This window comes from Citrus clementina, unplaced genomic scaffold (assembly GCF_000493195.1).
Source record: "Citrus clementina cultivar Clemenules unplaced genomic scaffold, Citrus_clementina_v1.0 scaffold_8, whole genome shotgun sequence".
NCBI lineage: Eukaryota > Viridiplantae > Streptophyta > Magnoliopsida > Sapindales > Rutaceae > Citrus > Citrus x clementina.
In genome coordinates this window covers 16,568,157-16,588,449 of record NW_006262022.1, presented here as the reverse complement: position 1 = coordinate 16,588,449, position 20,293 = coordinate 16,568,157, and the positions used below count along the sequence as shown (strand labels likewise).

Genomic DNA, 20,293 nt, shown 5'->3' with positions numbered 1-20,293 from the left:
GTGTTTACTTTTATTCCTTTTTTGCACGGTGGGTTCAGAAGTTGCTCTCACTATAAAATATATATATATATATATATATATATATATATATATATATATATATATATATATGTATGTCAATTGAATGCCAAGTATTTTGACCATTTCATGCTTGTTTTTGCTGATTATTTAACTTGAATTATTAAGCACCTAATTTTTTGTTGTTAATAATTCCCAAGACTTAGTTAATATGTGTTTTTTTTTTTCACGTAACATACATGATTATGTAGCAGCCGTTGAATTAAAATCCAACGGTTAGTGAAAATATAAGATAATAAAATTATTTTATTTCCACGATCGTTGGATTTTCATCCAACAGCTATCATATACGTAACAAAAGCCTTTACAAAAAAACTGTCGGACATGTTCAAGCAAACAGCCAGAGAGTAGTCCATGCAGTCAAATCAAAGATGCCTTCACTCACTCCTTGTCTTTTTGAAGTCGAAGTGAAAAGCATGCCTTGAAGTAGTGAGATTTTAAAGAATTTTACTTTTGATTTATTACCTTTTTGGTTTCACACTTACTTCTAATACATGCTTAATTCGATTCTTTGGGTTTGTGCAATATGTTCCAAATTAACAAGTTTGTTTAGAAAATTTCTAAAGAAAGATGTAAAATATTGTGTCCAGGGGATGGAGTAAAAATTCGAAAGCTAAAACGTTGAAGGAAGAGGATATCTGTAATTTTGAGCTTGTCCAAAAATGGAGGTTCTTTTGAAACTTAAAGCATTTCCAAAGTAATCTTAGTGATAAGAGTATCATCCAGTCCTTAATTGTTTCGACCTTTGAAAAATGGTTGCTAGATTACAATTAAAATTATTTGTGGTTAAAGTGTGTTTTTTCTATATTGAGTTGCTCAATTTACTGAAGAAACTTTAAGCATTCTACAAGGAACAGTGACTTTAGATGATTGTATACGTTCTACATGTTAATTAGAGAATATATATTCTCGTGAGAATTTCTTTTTGTTGCAATGTCTGAATCATTTGCTATTTTATTATGTTTGCACAGATACTTATCATGTTTGATAAAGAGCTTGAACTTGAATTCTTAGATTGTAGCAATAACTGTGCTTTATGAGTTCAAAAATTGGTTTTAGAAGGATGAAAAGAGCTATTGATAGAGAAATTTGTCAACACATTACCTCAAGGGATGTGGATGGAAAATAAGTATCCCTCGAGAGTAGGAATAAGCACCGCTAGATGGGCAGCAAGGATCCCCTAATGGAGGAATCGAGGAATCTTAAATTGAGACTATGAATTGGTCAAAACCACGAAGTCAACAATGTGAAAATGTTGGGATAAGACTTAGTAATTCAAAGAACTATTCAATAGATTGAAAAAAACTGTCAAAGCGCACGAAAGTTGGGTCACGACCTCCACACTTAAAAATATGCTCCACTCTCTTCTCCTATCACTCCAAGTATCAAATTATGACAGTTGCGCTATCTAGGGATGGCAATGGGGGTGGGGAGGCCTACCCCATTCCCCACCCTGTTAGAAATTTTTACCTCAATTCCCCACCCCATTCCTCAATAAATTTAGTGAGGTGGGGATGGGGAATCCCCATGTGGGGAATGATTTCTCCATCCCCACCTCATTCTCCATTTATCTATTTTATATTAGGTATAAATGTATGATTTCAGTAAGTTAAAAATTAGACACTTAAAATAAAATCATCACCATATTATAAAGTATTTAAATTCTTTTAAAAAAATATCTAAAAGTTTGAAATAATATCTTAAAATGATATTAAAAGAGCGTAGCATTTTAAAAGAGAAAATAAAATATAACAATGTTTTAGAGTTGAAAAATATTGTAGTGTTTTCTTTTATTCATATCATGTTTATATTGTATAAAAATTAAAAAAAAATATTAATTGACATTATAATTGATAAAATTAAAATTATTAAATAAGAATTAAAAACATATTTATATATAATGAGAATTGGGGTGAGGGTGTGGGTGGGGAGTGCAAAACCCAACCCCACCTCATCAAGAATTTGATGATTATTTTCCTCCCACTCCCCACCCCATTCTCAAAAAATTATTCAAAATTTTTCCCATTTGGGGTGGGGCTCCATGGGACCCCAAACCCGTGAAGGATTTTACCATCCCTAGCGCTACCATCCCAACTAACTTAAGTATCATTAAAGCTCTAATTTTATGATTCAACTCGAATTCTACAGCCACTAACTTAAGCCCATTTCACCATTGCTTATTTGTTACTTTATGTCTCTAGGTATATATGCACCTGTTACACTTGGTTCGACTCAGGCGGGAAAAGTCCAGATATCAACACGAGCTATCCCTGCAGAGCATAATGCAGCATTTCAAATGAATATTGAAAATGATCTATGATTTTATTTGGGTTCTACCTATTGCCATTGAGATGAGTTAAGACTTGACCGTTGTGAATGTGATGCAGAGCCATTGAAAACAACTCAAAGAGCCTTATGGTAGCAAGATTATGCAAGTTCAAAACTTTGAATTTTGGAAAGAGACCATGACCAATGGGTTCGCCTAAGTTACATTCAATGTAACTTACGGCCAGCATGTAAAAATTCATTAGCCTCCCATACTTTATGTTATTTATACTTTATTCGTAAGTATTATAAAACTTTCAGATTGTAAAATTTTATTTAGCCCCTTATGCTCAATTTTATTTTATTGAAATCCTATAGTTCGAATTCGCCCCCTATAATTTTAAATTTCCAAAATAACCTCCATTTAATTAAAAACATAATTATTATCAAATGAATTATAATTATAACTATTATTCTATTATAATCATAAATATAATTATATTTTTTAAATAGATTATTATTGTTATTATTAATAACAAGAATAAAAAGTGTTATAATTAATTAATCTATTAATAATAAATTTTTGTTAAATTGTTAATAATAATAATAATTAACGATAATTATTAATAATAATTAATTTTTGACTAATAATAACAATAAAAATATAAAATAATAATTATGATAAAAATTAATGAATGATTTTATAGCAATTGGTTATAATTTAACTCATTCGGATTTTGATTCTAAGACAAAGTAAATACATAAATGGTAATAAAGCTCATTTTAATTATGATTCATGCAGTTCAAGCAAATAAATTATTCAATTAGATTACTCTATATTATTTACAATTTATTCATAAGTATTATGAATTTTATAGAGCATTCACTAAATAGGAATCAAATTTAGTTGGAAACATAATGAATTATAATCAAAATAGCTAGAATTAAAATAAGGAATTAGAATCAGAATAATTTATTTACTTGAACTATAGAAATTGTAATTAGAATGAGATATTGTAAAATAAAGAATGGAGTTTATGAATAAAACTCTTGTATATCTTGCATTAACGTTGCTACATATATATATAGATGTACAACCCTAAAGAATAGAATCCTAACTAGAAAAGCATTACAGATTCATAATATATATACAAATCTAATTGCTTTAAATATGAAACCGAATTCTATATGACTTCTATATACAAAACCGAATGCTATACGAATTCTATATACAAAACCGAATGCTATACGAATTCTATACGTTAATAGATATATTACCATTTATTTGTTTATTTTGCCTTAGAATGAAAATCATAATGAGTTAAATTGTAACATTGCTATAAAATTATTAATTAATTTTTATCACAATTATTATTTTATATTTTAATTATTGTTATTCTTATTATTATTCAAAAATTAATTATTAATAATAATTCTCGTTAATTATTAATATTATTAACAATTTAATGAAAAATTATTATTAATTATTGTTAATAGATTAATTAATTATAATACTTTTTATTCTTGTTATTAATAATAATAAAAATAATAATCTATTTAAAGAATATAATTATATTTATGATTATAATAAAATAATAGTTATTAATTAAATGGAGGTCATTTTGGAAATTTAAAATTATAGGGGGAGAATTAATACTTTAAGGTTTCAATAAAATAAAATTGAGTGTATGAGATTAAACGAAATTTTATAATTCAGAAAGTTGTATAATACTTACAAATAAATTATAAATAATATAAAGTATAGGGGGCTGAATGAAATTTTACATGCTGACCGTAGGTTACATGAAATGTAATTTAGGCGGACCCAATAGACAAAGACAAATAACAATAATATATTATAATTCTACAACATTTAATTGGTTACCCGCTTGGACCAAAGTCTTTGCCTACAGCTAGCCTGTTGCTATATACACTAACTTGATGGGACCTAACTAGGATGGAAACTTTTGTTTGAACAAAAGAATTTTCTCTTAAACCATTTTCTATGAATGTTCCAAAACACCAAAAAAAATTTGAGTATTTATGTATTTTTATTTGTTCATCTGGCACAAACCCAAGCATATTCTTGTTGATAATAATTTCTTAAATCATATTTTGTAACTAATAATCCCTCAACTTGATAGCAGATGCCTCCATTTTGGAAAGCAACATGCATAAGAGCTGATGGAAAAGTCCACTGTGCAAATAAAGATTAAAAGAAGACAAATTTGGAGGGAAAAGAAAAAAGAACAGAGAAAACTCGAGCAGAAGAGTCTCCAAGAAAAGTCATGAAAATGTGCATACAAAACAAAGGATTAGGTATCTATTATCTAAGCAATTATCTTTTTTTTTTTTAATTTTTGAAAAAAATATGAAAGAAGAATCTTGACGTTTAAAAAAAAAAATTCTACAACCCACCAAATGGTTACATGCAAGACACTGCATCTGCGTGTGTTTGTGTCATTCAATTCCTTTGAAGTTAAATCAAAGACAAAAAAACAAATGATGAAATTATTAAACTCAACTTTTTAATTTTATTTGTTTATATTGATGAAGTCATGAATGGGATGCATTATATTAAATGATTCAATTATTGTCCTTTTTAGCTAATTTTGTTTTTTCTGTGGCTAACTTTATGTACCAAGATGCCTAACTTGTGTCCTAACATTCCATGTATATATATTTTATTCTATCCACATCTATAAATAAACTAATTTCATCATCAATTCCAATTCCATATTCTTTCTCTTTTAGACTTTGAGAATAAAAATTAACCATATAATTTTAAGTTAATAAAAAGAAATATTACCATTTTTTTTTTCCATAGGCTATTGCTGCTCTGAAAAGACAAAAGAAACATTCAATTGTTTTAGGAATCAATTTGCTGTTTAAACAAATAAGGCTTTTAATTATAAAATCAAACTTGTGGTTTTAAACGCCACACTTTTATGTTAAACTATTAAATAAGAGTCCAAAATTTAACTTTGGATGTGTTAGTAAAATTCTTTGAACCAAAAGTTTTAAGTTATTTTAGTAACATATTCAATGACATTAAGTAGTGGTGGGCGTTTTTCAATTTTAGAAGATCCAAACTGAATCCAAATGAAATTTACGTATTTATAAATTAAACCGAACTCAACCAAATCATTCGATTTAATTTAATTTCACCTTGATTTTTTCTTAAGTCAGTTGGGTTTTTAGTTTCATTTTGATTTCTACTTTTTTAGTTTCTCAAAATTTTAATGATTAATAAGGTGATTTAATATTTCAAATACATTAAAAAAAACCCAAATCAAAACTGAAAAATCAAATTAAACCGACTTGAATCAATAAGCATTCAGCTTAACTAGTTTGAACCAAATAGAAACCATATGAGAAAGGAAAACAAAAAATCAAATTAAACCAAACTCAAGATTTCAATTTAGTTCAATTTCATTCAAGGAATCCTAAACCAAATGTCTAGTTTTGATAGAAATTTCAGTTGTTGTATTAGTTATTCTCAAATAATTAGATTTATAGTTTATTCTCATGTGATTTAAAATTCGAGCTCGAATAAATATTCAGTTAGTCCTCAGTCCTCACATTTAAAAAATTAACTCCAAGACACTCATATATTCTTAACAATCTGACCCTTATTTTTTTCTTCACTTTTACATAAATGCATTCTCTTTAGAGTACAATTGGGTAGAAGCATCCAGATATGTGCTATATTAAAACTAATATAAAAATAAACAGAAAAACCCATTTAGACCCATGTGGTGTCGGCTGTCCGAAACGGCAAGAAGCAACACAAAAAAGTCCAAAACTAGCATTTTGTAGGCATGACACATGCACAGCAAATTATAAAGAGGGAAAAATAATAATAAGAAATTCAATTACATATAGAATAATAATAATAATAGTTGTAAATGAGGGCAAGTGGGTCCGATCTTGCGTTCAAAATGGCCCAAAAAACGAATGCAAGAAACGTCATGGGCCTTGCTGTTTCTGTTAGTATTAGATGACTTTTCTTTTGGTGTAAACTGAAGAAAGGAAAGAATAAATAATAATAGTAAAAGTCATGTTACATTACATTACATTTATCCTGTTTTTTTGTGCCATCACCCCCTCTGTCACTCTCTTTATATAAATTTTCTCCACTCCTCCACATTTTTGTCAAACAATTCAACACCAACTTTTCTCTCTCTCTCTCTCTCTCTTTCTCTATCTCTATCTTTTCTTCTTTCTTTATCTTCGCCTGCAGCAATAACAAGATCATAATTGAACTTACTTTTGTAACCATGGCTGCTGCTGCTGCTGGTGCTTTGACACTTTTTGTTGTCACTGTTGCTGTGATCTTGAACACTGCTGCTGCTGATCCCGAAATGCTTCAAGATGTTTGTGTGGCAGACCTCACTTCCCGTATTCCTCTATCTCTCTTACTTCTTTGCATTTCTTTTTCTTTCTTTTTTCTTTCTTTTTTTTATGTTTAATTATATGTTCATCATCATTATTTCATTCACCAGACCAAGCTATTTTAAATTAATGCCACAAGTACTCTTTCATCTACCCATTACCCCCTTTTTTTTTTCTGCATCCTCATAATAATAATGATTCAGCAGTTGACCTACTTCTTCTTCCATTCAGTTTCTTCCTTTTCACTACTAATCATTTGGCTCTAAAGTTCAGCTCCTATTGTTAATTTTTGGGTTCAAGGTTGTTTCAGTAATTTCCCAACAATCTGCTAGTATAGTTTGCCACTTGTTCATTTTTATTTGATAGCTAATTATTTTTATTTGACATTAATTCTTTACAAATCCCTTTCTGCCTGTGCCAAATTGCCAATTGCTGGTGGCTATTACTATGTTGTTAGGTTCTTTCTGTTTCTGATTTGAGCCTTGTAATGATGAACTTCTTTTCTTTTCTTTTTTTCAATTTTTTTTTCACTAATACTAACAGCCAAAGTTTATACTCGATAGCTAATGATTTTATTATAAAGAAAAGTCACCCAACATTATTCTAATGTTTGCTCACATATATTTAGACACATTTGATTTCATACACGGTCACACAGATGTTTTACTAGACAATTATGTTCAAATAAAGTTTAGTTAGGTCATTATAATTCTGCGTGACCATTTTTTGAAGGCAAAGGGATTTATGCCTACATTTAACCAAACCTGAAGGTCTTGGTGGTAGCTATTTATTATCATTAGTTTGTTTCTATAATGTTAGCTTTTTTCTGTAATGATGAACTTCTTTTCATGTTCCAAGAACTGATTCAATCATGGATTTATTATGATCAATAACAGCTATTAAAGTCAATGGGTTCCCCTGCAAAGCAAACTTTTCAGAGATGGACTTTTTCTCAGACAAATTAGCAAAGCCAGCAGCCACAAACAACACGTTTGGTTCAACAGTAACAGCAGCCAATGTCCAAACAATCCCAGGCCTAAATACTCTTGGTGTCTCACTTGCACGCATTGACTATGCCCCCGGCGGCATAAACCCGCCGCACACGCACCCCCGTGCCACCGAGATCGTCTTTGTCCTCGAGGGTCAACTCGACGTAGGCTTCTTCACTACTGCCAACGTTTTGGTATCAAAATCCATCAAAAAGGGTGAAAACTTCGTGTTTCCAAGAGGGTTGGTGCATTTCCAGAAGAACAATGGAAATGTCCCTGCTTCTGTTATTGCTGGCTTTAATAGCCAGCTGCAGGGGACTCAGAACATTGCTCTTACATTGTTTGCATCTACGCCGCCAGTGGCGGATAATGTATTGACTAAGACTTTCCAGATTGGTACTAAGGAAGTTGAGAAGATTAAGTCCAGGCTTGCTCCCAAGAAATAAACTAGACCTAGTGGCTTGGTTCATTGATTGATTAATTAAGTTTTAAGTTTGAGTTGTATTTTCAATTCATTTGAGGTAATGAGAGTCTTGTGATAATTAATTGGGTTTGTGTTTGATAATAAGAGTAGATTTGGTGGAAAAGCTTTGTATCTTTGTATTTCAGTTTCTGTTCTTTAAGAATAAAAAGAAGCAAGTGCTAAATTTTCTTAGGGAATGGTTCTTCAAATTTACTGCCTAAAATGATTCTTGTTACACAACTTAAAAACGGTCTAGCCCTAACACCCAAGCTTTTGGGTTGAGTGGGTTATTTAAACATAGCATCAGAGCTAAAGTCTTGTGCATGTGTTCATTCTGTTTTAACTTCGATAACTTTAAAACCGAAACGTTGGGAACCCAACACCCAAGGACACAGAAAAAATTCTACAAGAAGATCTCTTTTCCATATTGAAGAATAACTAGAAAAAATAGGTCTTACACATGCATTGCACATATTTACACCATTGAATCTTCATAAGTGCACAAGATCTGAAAAGATTGATTAAACTAGTGACTATAGAATACACAACAATAACCACAATTACTTAGGTTAAATGACATCTTAAGTGGTCCAATCATCTTGAAAGCTAACCTCAAAAGTAACAATAACTTATTGTGTTTGTTCGAGATCAGTTGCGAATTAATGAATGTTGATTAAATGTTTAACCTTACCACCTAATGGATTCCTTTGCCAGCAAACAAGCATGCATGGGCCTACTAATTTTCTAGCGAATTTTTACCTTCTATTCATTCATGACATGTCAGTTTTCATATTTAAAAGAACTAAAAATGTCACATATCTTTTCAGGTGTCCCCTTATGTTGACTTGTGGGTGCATGAAAGGAATCTTGTGCACTGTCAAGTGGACTTTTTACTGATGTTTTTTATACTTAAAACCCCACATGAGCACTAATACTTGACCAAATAAGAGAAAATATAATACTGCTAATCCTAATATTTAAGTTTTGAGTTTCAATTGATGTGGTCGCCTATCTGTAACTGTTATTTCTTGTTAAATATTAATAACTGACCTAATAGATAGTTGTACATAAATTACCACTTCAGTTGGAACTCAAATACTAAGATGCCTAAAAAATTTTTTTTAAAAAAAAAGCAATCGAAAACGAGACCATTTCTCTATCATAGCAAAGAAAAAATAATACCAAGCAAAATATGCATACTGTACAAATAACAGCACAATCATATTCATAATGATGATGATTATGATGATTATCATGAAGTTATAACTACACTGGCATTGTCTGGGGAAATAGTAGAAGGCAAAAGAAGAAACAACAGTATCAGATTATTTATAAGTGAAATGATTGAGAGGGACAAGTGAAATTAAAAATCATGAAAAGCAGAAAAAGCACAAGATACCCAATTGATATAACCAAATATCAAAATTGCCGAGAGAATTAACTCATTGAATAAAAAAGAAGACTCAGGTTCCAGTAAGGATGCAATTTATCAAATCAAAAGAGAAATGATACAACATTTTTTTACAAGTTAAAACAAAACAAAATGTCAAAAGAGGAAATTAGACAACTTACAAGCACACTGTGAGGCATATTCAGCATTGAACTTCAAAACCCTCTTTTATGTACAGAAGAAACAGAACACATTCCAGAAACTATTTCTTCAGAAAAAAAGATTAGACCTTTGCCTAATGGGCTGCAGCAAGTTCAACAGATACGATGAAAGTCGACTTTCCTGCTTCCCTTAGATATTGTACATCTCCGTTCATAAGTTTTACCAGTTTTCGGCTGATTAGCAAGCTAATGCCTTCCTCAGATGTATCTCCCTCACTTCCAAACATTTGATCCAGCAACGGTTCAGGTATCCCACCACCGGCATGTGTTATCCTAAAACAAAATATAAATGCCAAAAGTTATGACCTCCTTCAATTTCTTTATTGAAGTAGCATGAGCTATTTCTAGGCATTTGACAGGACTGAAGTATTACCTGAGCTCCAGATATGCAAGATGAACAGACCGCCCCAATTGATCTTTGGTCAAACTAGATGAAACCATAAGCTGGCCTCCATTTGGCACGAAATTAATTGATATCGACAAGAAATCAGCTAAGACCTGTTGAAGCCTAATACTATCTCCATATAAGGTTTCACTCATGATCTGTTCAGCCGTTTCATTGACTATTCGGATGCCCTTTGCATTGCTCTTCATCATCACTTGACTGATAGAGGCAACCAATACTTCATTCAGGGTAAACTCAACCATTTCTAGATCCAAGTAGCTGTTAAGATGGAAAACGAGAAGCATTTGGTTACAAGAGATCATGGTTAGAGCCTGAGAGGCATCAACAAAAGTAAACAATTATCTCTGACCCTCTCCCCCTTCCATAATAGACAGTTTCTAATACTCCAAATTTTCATCAATAGCGACAACAGACAATATATTCCGAAGGAGAATGTCAAATAACAAAATCATTGAGAGAAATCACGCGAAGAGAATTGATCAAGATGGCATCCATACTAAGAAAATTGATCAAGATGGCATCGGTAAAAATGTATGATCTACAAGTACTATTTCTTAATTCAATTTTCCAAACTCCTATACAAGCAGTGCGACCTCTCATCGTATTATGAATGTGGATTCAGTAGAGATAAGACCTAATTGAAATATAATTCAACATCATATAACCAAGTTATAAATCCTAAAATACAGTTTATCATAACTACTTGAGGAGACTTTAACTGCTGGTGCTTAGATACAAGCATAGGCACTAAGCTTTTATGTCAAAGCGATTGTCCTACCCAGAAAAGAAGAAAATTTTTTTAATTTGTAGCTCCTAAAAGGTTTAAACACTATAATAAACAAAACACTAAAGCTCATTGTCTCTCCAAATGTAGCAGGCAGGATGCAGTGTGAGGAGTTTCTATGCTACAAGACAAATTTTTTTGACAGGCGCACAGTAGACTTGCATAATTTGAAAGAATATGAATATCACTCATTAGGAAAGTAGTTAATCATACCCATCAATAATACTATCAAGATCTGAGTCATCAAGAATCTTATGAAGCTGACGCTGGCACTGTGCACTGGTATGCAAAAGCCGTTTCTGTTCTGCTCCTAGCTCAGTGCCTTCCATCATTTTCCGAGAAAATATGATCCCAGATAGTGGATTTCGGATCTGCCTTTTAGTATAAGCTAAAGCTTTCAATCTCTTCAGCGCAGTTTGCTCTGATAATCGCTGGACATGAAGTGCTTGTTGCAGCTCATGACTGGCAAGCTGCAAGAAACAGAACACACCAGTGACGGCTCCCTCCCTGTCCAATTTCTTATTGACACATAACAAGCATTCCGCATACTTCCCATTACGAGCAAAGAAACCAAAAGGAACCTTCTCAGGATCCTGACCACTCATGGCTTTGTTTAGTACAATGCCAAGATTTACAAAAGCCTCTTGATTCTTCAGACGACAGCATGCCATGTTGGTCCCGAAAACCTCTGCCAAAAGTAATTTGTCTATAACTTCCTCTCGCTTCCACCCAGTCAACTTTACCATTGCCGGATTCCACTCACAGCACCACCCAAATTCATCTGAACCAAATATGGGAGGGATCAATGGGTTTGGGTTTTGTACAATCGCTTTGTAATCACCTTCAATCCTGGTGAATTTGTCCATGACTGTCTTCTGAGGAGTGATATCTTGGGCCACAAAACATACTCCAACAACATTATCATGAAGGTCCCTGCTCGCACAGGCATTCACAATTAAAGTTATGGGGTCATCATTAATCTTAGATCCATGTGTTTTGATCTCAAATTGGATATTCTGCTCCTCTTGTCCTGATAAAAAGGGGGAAAATGCAGCATGTTAACAACTTTTTTTTTTTTCCATAAGAACAAAAATGAATTGGAAAAGAATTTCTGAAAAGATAAATCTTTTTGTTTCAAGCAAAACCACATACAAAACCCATCTGCCCACACTGGAAGTGCAGGCATCAGAAAGTGGAAGTTTCTATGTTTCCTACATTTTAAGCACACTGTATTGGTGAAATAGACCAGTGAGACATCTTATGTTTTCTCAGTCTTCTTTATCATTTTGAAGAAAATGCATGCCATAATAAATAAGATAATAGACGTCCCCAGGCAAATACAATGATTCTGCACATGCATATGATGAGAAATATAAATAAATGGAAGATGGATGGTAAAAGAAAACCAGCATTAGAACATATAGACGTCCCCAGGCAAATACAATGATTCTGCACATGCATATGATGAGAAATATAAATAAATGGAAGATGGATGGTAAAAGAAAACCAGCATTAGAACATACCTTGCAATGCCAAGTACAACATCCTTTTGACGGTATCAATTGAAGAATCTTCCACGAGTGTGAGGAAATGCTTTCCAATTGCTTTATCAACAGAAAGGCCGGTTAACTCAGCGATTTTTGTATTCCACCCATTGACCAGACCATCTACATCAACAGCCAAAATTGGTACTGTAGCTGTTTCGATGAGGCGGACCATTTCACTAGTCACCGCTTCCAGTTCCTTCATTCCTTCTATTTTCAGATCACAGAGTTTTGAGTGGATTGATTTAGTATCCAAATCCAAAGTTCCAACATCCTTGAATGCATTCCTCAATATAAGCTGCAAAGAATGGATTGCATCCATTTCATAGTCCTTCCAAGGTAAGCTTCTTGTCTTGACAACTTCAAGGAAAGCCTTGAATGATGATCTTGGATGCATCTTCCTACCGTCATCTTTCTCATCAGGTTCATGCTTTGCACCACCCCATCGAACCTCTGAAGCTGTCTGGGATCGGAACCAGAAAATCATGTCCTTGGGAGAAATCCTCACAGCTGCCATTCCGCAAACTACATCACCAAGAGCCAGGGCCCCCGGGTAACCCGCATCATATAAGCTGTCCGCACTTAAACCTGTAGAATCCATATGGTACTCAGAAAGCCATGACACTATATCATGTAGCTGGAAGTCATTTGGAGTCACTCCCAATCTCCATATTTTGTTCTTGTACAATAAAGCAGCCCCGTCACATTTAACGAGATCCATAATATTTGGGCTCTGTGTTACAATACCCAAGGGCGCATCCCTCATAAGCATATCGCATAAGAGTGTCTGAGTACGCAATATGTTCTTCTCAAGGATCTGATATTCTAATTCCAACTCCTTATTAACATGTATGGCAAATACTTGAGCCAAAAACTCACATGCATACCTAAGAGGAAATGGAACAAACCTTGGAGTTGTATTATGACAAACTACTAAACCCCAAAGTCTCTTTCTCTTCTGTGGTAGTGTATTGTCACCCTCTTCTTCCTCGTCATTCACTACAACTGCCATTACTAGAGAAGCAATGGAATTCATGTTCTCCATATACTGTAAATGGCAACTGTGTGGGGCCCTTAAGGTTGAACCACACAAGGTCAGATCAAAGGGAAGTTTCTCATCTTGAAGTACTTTGACATGTCTTGCACGACAATCAACAATCATACGGACTTTATTCTTCATAAATAGGAAACGTGCAGCCTGAGGAATATCAGTGGCCGGATAATGCAAACCTAAATAAGGTTCCAGGCCAGACTTTGTAATCTCAGAGACCACTTCTCCATGATCATCCTCATGAAATTTATAGGCCATCACCCTATCATAACCTGTGAGTTCAAACACCTCCTGAATCATAGTATCACAAAGCCTCTCCATGCTCCCACTAGGCAAAGACTGCAACCGGGTTATTGCTTTGGCTGCGAGCTTGTATGATTGTAGAGCCCCGGCAGCAGTCATGGGGACTTCATATGGCTTCACAGGTTCGAAGTCAATGATCAAGCTGCCTGTTACACGATGCACGATTGCATAAAAGGGCTTCCCAGAAGTTTTGCAGTGGACCAAAATGGGATTCAAAAGAGATACTTCCCCAAATCCTAGCGCCTTTTGCAATGCAGAGGCACTGGGGGCAGTAAAGATGGTCTTTATGTCACTTCCAATGCCAAGAACTGGATGATCCCCAACGCTCGGGACTGCATGATTAACCATTGTCAACAATTCAGGTGCATTCTCACTGTATGCAATGACCTTGAAGGTTTTCTCATCTAAGGCTAGCAAGCATCCAAATGGCTGGATCAGCTTTCCTTTCTGTATATGATGAAGATAAGCGGTGGTTACTCTATCAGATCTAGGCTGTTGATCTCCACCAGCTGTGCTGCTAACTCGCACTGAATTTGAATAGTCGAAGGAAGTACCCGAAGTCTCAAAATCTGCATGAAGCTTTGCATCTATAGTAGTCTGGGCAATGACTCTAGCACTGTGTCTTGATTTCCCTGTATTGCTGGATGATTGGGCTGGTCTTGACGAAGACATATTAAACTGGTAAAAATAAGAAAAGAATTAAATGAAAAAATCTGAGGTATCATGAAATGCACAAGATAAAGGGGCAGATGGTATTGATATATTGATACAGCAATTAGCAATTACTTATTATTGAGGTATTGTAGCCGCCACTGTCATCATACTAGTTAGCACTAGTAGTAATTAACAACAACATTGTCAAGACTTCAGGAACTTGTGCAGAATAAGCACCAAAGATGCCAAAAATGTCATTTAAATAAAAAAAATGCTCCATCAAGCATTCCAGGAAAGAAAACTCAGTAACAAAGAACCTGGCTCTGTATTCATGTTTGAAATCATGCTAAGAAATATTAACAGGTACCGGTTCCGTAAGCAACACAGTAACTTGAGGAAACTAACTTTGACTTGCTCTAACCCAAAGTTGAACCAAATCTACACAAAGCTATGAAGCTTATAAAGCTAAACTTAGTTTGATCAAAACAACACCCCACAATTGAACAAAGTTTTCAGCTGAAGCAACACAATTAACAAAGCTTGACAAAAACCAAAAGTAACACCACCCCATAAGCCACATACAGTTCAGTTGATAAGCTGAAAGAAAGAAAAAGGAAAAGCTTAAAACCTCGCTGTTGTTGTCGTTGTTCTTGAGCTGAAGAGGCGAAGAAAAGTCAGTTAACAAATAACCCAAGTCTTGTCTGAGTTTGGTCAATCTAATAAGAGCAAAGAAATGAAAGTGCCTAACAACAAGCACATGCCCATTCGTAGCTACAAACCAAACCCAACACCCATGTCTGGTTTTATGGAAAAGTTTGGCACCGCCTTCTATGTCTTCTCTGTCTTTGAGCCCCCTTCAAATCCCAACCAGCACTAGCACTAGCACTGCTAAACAGTCGGCCAGTTACCCACTTCACAACAAAAGGTACCCCCATTGCATTAACAAATTAATATTTTTTATTATAGTTTAATACAAAATCATGAAGCGTGGCGTGGGTCATTACTGTAGGCACCGATGCTGATCTTACGTTGGGATTCCGTCAAATATAAAAAAGATTCATTCACTTTATGTACAACTATTTACTAATTTGATGGGTTAATTATAAATAAATTATCACACGTCATTTGAGACTTTTTAACTTTGATATGTGAATTATAAATAAATTACTATAAATTATTTGAGACCTAAGATATAAATGTGAATTTGGCATTACTCTTAGTTGTTTATTATTATTATTATTATTATTATTATCGTCATCATCATTATAGTGCCGTGTTATTATAATTGACAAAATTATCAAGTATGTACATAGGGATATTATTATTTTATTACTTAATAATTAATATTTCCTTACATATATCATAGAATTATTTTAAGAGTTTCAATATATTCAATATTTTAAGAGTTTTATAACGTATTATATTTATAATTTTATTAATTAATTATTTTAGATACATAAAATAATAAATTGATAAAAACATTATTTCTTTATATATAATTAATTTAGTAATTTTTTAATTTAGAGAATTAAATTATACCTAAATAGTTTGGGTTAAAATAAATTTTTTATTATAATTTTGTTAAATATTCTATTAACTTTAATGGTTTTTGATTTGGGGTGAAATGATAAAAATTTAAACATTAAGTTAAAAAAAAAAAGGTAACGGTGATAAAGTAAAAAATATTAAATAACAAAATAATAATATTCGATGTATGTTTTTCACTTTTCGAAAGACAAGTTGATAATAAATAATTCATCACTCATCAATCATCATTTCTATAAATAGCATGTGTCCATATTTTAATTGGATCTGCTCTGTTCCATTTATGTCGGTAGGTTTTGATTGAAAATATTTTAGAATAGATAGTGGGAGAAGATAAGATTAATAAAATATATAAAGAAATGGATGGAGATTTGAGTTTTGATAGCAGGTGACAGCAAAGGAGTTCTTCAAGATTTCAGATTTGCGAATGCAGAGAAACTGCAAAACCCAAAAAGCAGAAAAAATAAAATAGCCCATGCAGGCAGCAGGCAGCAGGCATTCCCCCCTAAATTTAGTCAAATAATAGGTGATTGAGTTATGGTATTCACGTGCATTGCTTAGCATCTGACACATAGCATACGGCATTCACATATTTTGGCCCATACCCTTTTCCCTTTCACACATGAATAATGCTCATGAATATATAAATCTCCTCCCAAGACTCCATGCTTTTTGCTTTGCTCCTGCTTTTTCCCATTACCTCAAGGGCCCATTTGCTTTGCGAGTTGTGACCCAAAGCAAAGCAGATCCTTGTGCGACCCATTTTGTTTGTTTGGAAACTTTCTTTAGTTGGTTAATTGAACAGGGTCATGTGTGCTTTAGGGATGTTCATCAACTTGAGTGTGATTTGCTGGGCTGCTGATGTTTTTGGTTTCCCAACTTGCAGTTGCCAACATTAAATTGCACGTGCTCTCTGTCTGTGGCATTTTGGCTTTGCCTGAATCAGAGATGTGAGAACAAGTAGTACACAGAAGGACCTCAATTTTGAGTCTTGTCAACATCAACCTCTTCAATTCTCTATTGTTAACATCTTTAACTTACCATCATATCCATATCTCGAGTTTTAATATGCAAAGTTTGCCGTAAATCAATTGGCTCTTGAGACTTGAGAGTTTGTGGAGATAAAATAATCCATGAACCTCCGCAATTTCGATTTCTTTCATGAACTATGCTGTATTTTATGCCTTTCAACCTTGACTAACTGGGATTGGAATATATTTTCCATGTTCGGACAAATTCTGAACAGCATTTTCAGATGCTTGCCTTTATTTAAAGCAAATATTGATGCCACGATGATAAGATAGGATAGAAGGATGCCAAATGCTACATGTATCTTGCAGTCTGTCACTCACCAGTTACAAGAAAATGGAAATAGATAAAAGAAATTTGAAAATCCTTTAATCCATTGCCGATCAGTTTTTGTTAGCTTCTTTAGTAATTAGGTGTTAAATGAAAAAAAAAAAAAAGGGGGGGGGGGGGGGGGGGAGAGAGGCGGGGAAGGCTAACTCAGCCAGTAGGCAAAGTCTTTATTTGTTTGAACAGTTCCAGCCAGGGACAAGAACTACTTAGCTTGGGGGAGAATTTTCTTAACTACCCATGTATCGGCATCCAACTCCAAGTATTGTCTCAGATATATGCTAGTGAATAGTGATGGTGTATAAGAGAAGCACCTAGTTCTAAAACAATAATGACACGAGATGAAAATGACATCCAATACATTTTCGTGAAGGATAATAAAGATTATTATTTGAAGCTGCAGTCTGTCATGATATATGGTATCTACCTGGGAATATGCTGCACTGTTGACTGTTGAAAGAAAAGCCAAGAAACAAGTCCCATATTCTGAAGCAACCAATTCACATGGTACAGGTAACAAAGAAACAACCAGTTCCAGGCACCAGAACTTGGAAAATTTCAGTACTCCTCAGGCTCTTGTTTGTGTTTAAGGGTTCAGTTTAGTCAGAAGCATCTCGCATTTTAATAACAAAGGTATAGTGGGAAATAGATAAAGCCAATTAAAAAATTGGAAATGCAATAAACTGAGAAGAAAATCTTGGATGCAGAAGTCAAGAGTGATAAATTTTCATAGTAACATTTATCGAATGGGCAAACTGATTGTCGATCACTAAGGTGCTTGTCTGAATTTTGAGTCATCTTCTGGCTATTGAGGTTTGCAAAGAGCTAATAGATCGAAACTACAAACTCTTCTATTAAACCAGTGGCAGGCATGCATTAGTCTTATTATTCAGAAGGAAGTCAAGAATTTACAAAAGGAACAAAAAGGATACATATCTCACACACTGAGGAACCTATAACACCATGTCTATAGAAAAATAATTTGAAGCAGTCTTCCCAAAATTATTGGCTAGCAAGACAGATGCTGCTAGAATGAAAGATTTAACAATCAAAATGTGCAGTTTTACAAACTTTTGCAAATCAAAATCCACTACCTCCATTCAATTAATATCTTTTACAACAGAAGAAAGAAGCCCAAACATGATTAAGATAAAAACTTACAGATTTTGGTTCTGAGGAAGTTGAGAACTTGACATTTCAGAAGCTAGCAATAGTGCAATCCTAAATAAACATAAAGTAATTCAGACAAAACAAATCAAAACCACAGCAGCAGTTAATTCAATGTAATGGCATAAGCAGAACTCAGAATGATATTGCATTAATTCTCTCATAGACAATGACCATTTGTGTAAAACTGAAAACAAATTTCATGAAGTATATCGAACTTAACTAAGAAGGCCATGAGCTTTGCTTTCTTCCTAGAGTTCACAATGATGTTCCACCTACATAAACCTCATAACCTCGGTCGACAGAACAAGAACCAGCGAGGACTAGATTACAACCATATAAATTGCATCAATTAAAAAGAAACTTAAAGACTTAAACCTTTTGAACTCGGCTACAAATTCTGAAACCTCAAGAATTCCTAGTCCATAGCTCACCCAATATAGAGGCAAGAAGCTAAAAACAGAAAACTAAACCCAATCATTGGATTTAATAAGTACAGCATTTTGGTATATACATGAAATGAACACATAAAACCATACATACCAAGAATGTGAACACTAATCAACTAGGCCAAAAAAAATATATATATTCAACAACTTGAAAGAATATAAATAAAAAATAAAAAAAATTAAGAAACTTCTCACTCAGCAGTGGATCAACAGAACCCTTTTCCCTTCTCTTGTTCAAAACTGTTGAAAACTTGAAATGGACTGGGCAAACTTACGCATTTGCAACAAAGCTTCAATCAAGAATACCAAATGCCACAAGGAAGCCAAATATATGATGGCCAATATCACTCAACCCATCTCAAGAAACCAACCCAATAAAAGCCATTAAATTTGAGGGCCTATTTAATGAATCTGTCAAGAATCACAGCTCCAAAACAACAAGCTGAAGAAACCAACCCCCCTATAAAAGCCATTAAATTGAGGGCCTATTTGATGAATTTGTCAAGAATGACAGCCACAAAAACAACTACGAAGATTACAAGCAGCGGTTTCAATAATCAATGTGGGGATTGCATTCTTTGGAATAGAAATCATTCTTCTCAATCAACGACCTCAACATGTCGTGAGTGAAAGATGAATCATTTGGGTCACTTGTGAAAGACTCAGCAGGTGATTCTAAAGTATGAGGCTGCTTAAAACAAAAGTAACAACCGTTGGTACCAGAAATAGCACCACCATTTGCAGCACCAGCAGCTACAGATGAAGCAAAAGAAACCGTTTTGTTTTCTTGCTGCTGTTGTTTCTTTCTTCTGTTGTGAAAAAACTGTTTCTTGGCCGTTGCAAATGGAAACAGGACCACCTTCTTTGCTTTTCTGAAACTCCTCTGCTTAACACGGACCCCACCAGCCGCACGACCATCATCATCAAGCTCGGATATTTCCTTAATAGCCTCGGACATGAACAAAAATTAATCAATTTTTTGCTCCTTATCTAATGAAAAAAATAAAAAAATAGAAAGATCAACAAAGCCATTGATTGATCATTTTGAACCGAATCAAAGAGAATCCCTTTTGAGAATTGGGGTTGAATTTAGAATTCAAAAGCCGAGTGATTATCGAATTCTACGCCACAAGTGTTGGCACCCAACTCCGTTTCTTTGTCGTGCCTTCAATTTTATTGCTACTCACGCCAGTAACTAATAATTTATTGAATTTCTTTTTATTTTTCAATCTC

General features: G+C 33.7%; 2 protein-coding genes across 3 annotated transcripts; one reads left to right on the top strand and one right to left on the bottom strand.

Moving 5' to 3' along the window:
* The first annotated feature begins 6,497 nt into the window (after positions 1 to 6,497).
* On the top strand, positions 6,498 to 8,382 carry LOC18035338 (rhicadhesin receptor). Its single transcript, XM_006423883.2, has 2 exons — positions 6,498 to 6,744; positions 7,635 to 8,382. The coding sequence occupies exons 1-2, from the start codon at positions 6,624 to 6,626 to the stop codon at positions 8,171 to 8,173; spliced, it is 660 nt and encodes a 219-aa protein (XP_006423946.1). The 5' UTR covers positions 6,498 to 6,623; the 3' UTR covers positions 8,174 to 8,382.
* Positions 8,383 to 9,640: 1,258 nt separating this feature from the next.
* LOC18035337 (phytochrome A) lies at positions 9,641 to 15,485 on the bottom strand. Of its 2 annotated transcripts, none has more exons than XM_006423882.2 (5): positions 15,172 to 15,485; positions 12,515 to 14,567; positions 11,205 to 12,021; positions 10,175 to 10,465; positions 9,641 to 10,074 (listed from the first exon to the last, which is right to left on the bottom strand). In XM_006423882.2, the coding sequence occupies exons 2-5, from the start codon at positions 14,559 to 14,561 to the stop codon at positions 9,876 to 9,878; spliced, it is 3,354 nt and encodes a 1,117-aa protein (XP_006423945.1). In that variant the 5' UTR covers positions 14,562 to 14,567; positions 15,172 to 15,485; the 3' UTR covers positions 9,641 to 9,875. The 2 variants fall into 2 exon arrangements, with proteins under 2 accessions (XP_006423945.1, XP_024034736.1); XM_024178968.1 differs by lacking the exon at positions 15,172 to 15,485 and adding an exon at positions 14,676 to 15,151.
* Positions 15,486 to 20,293: the final 4,808 nt, after the last annotated feature.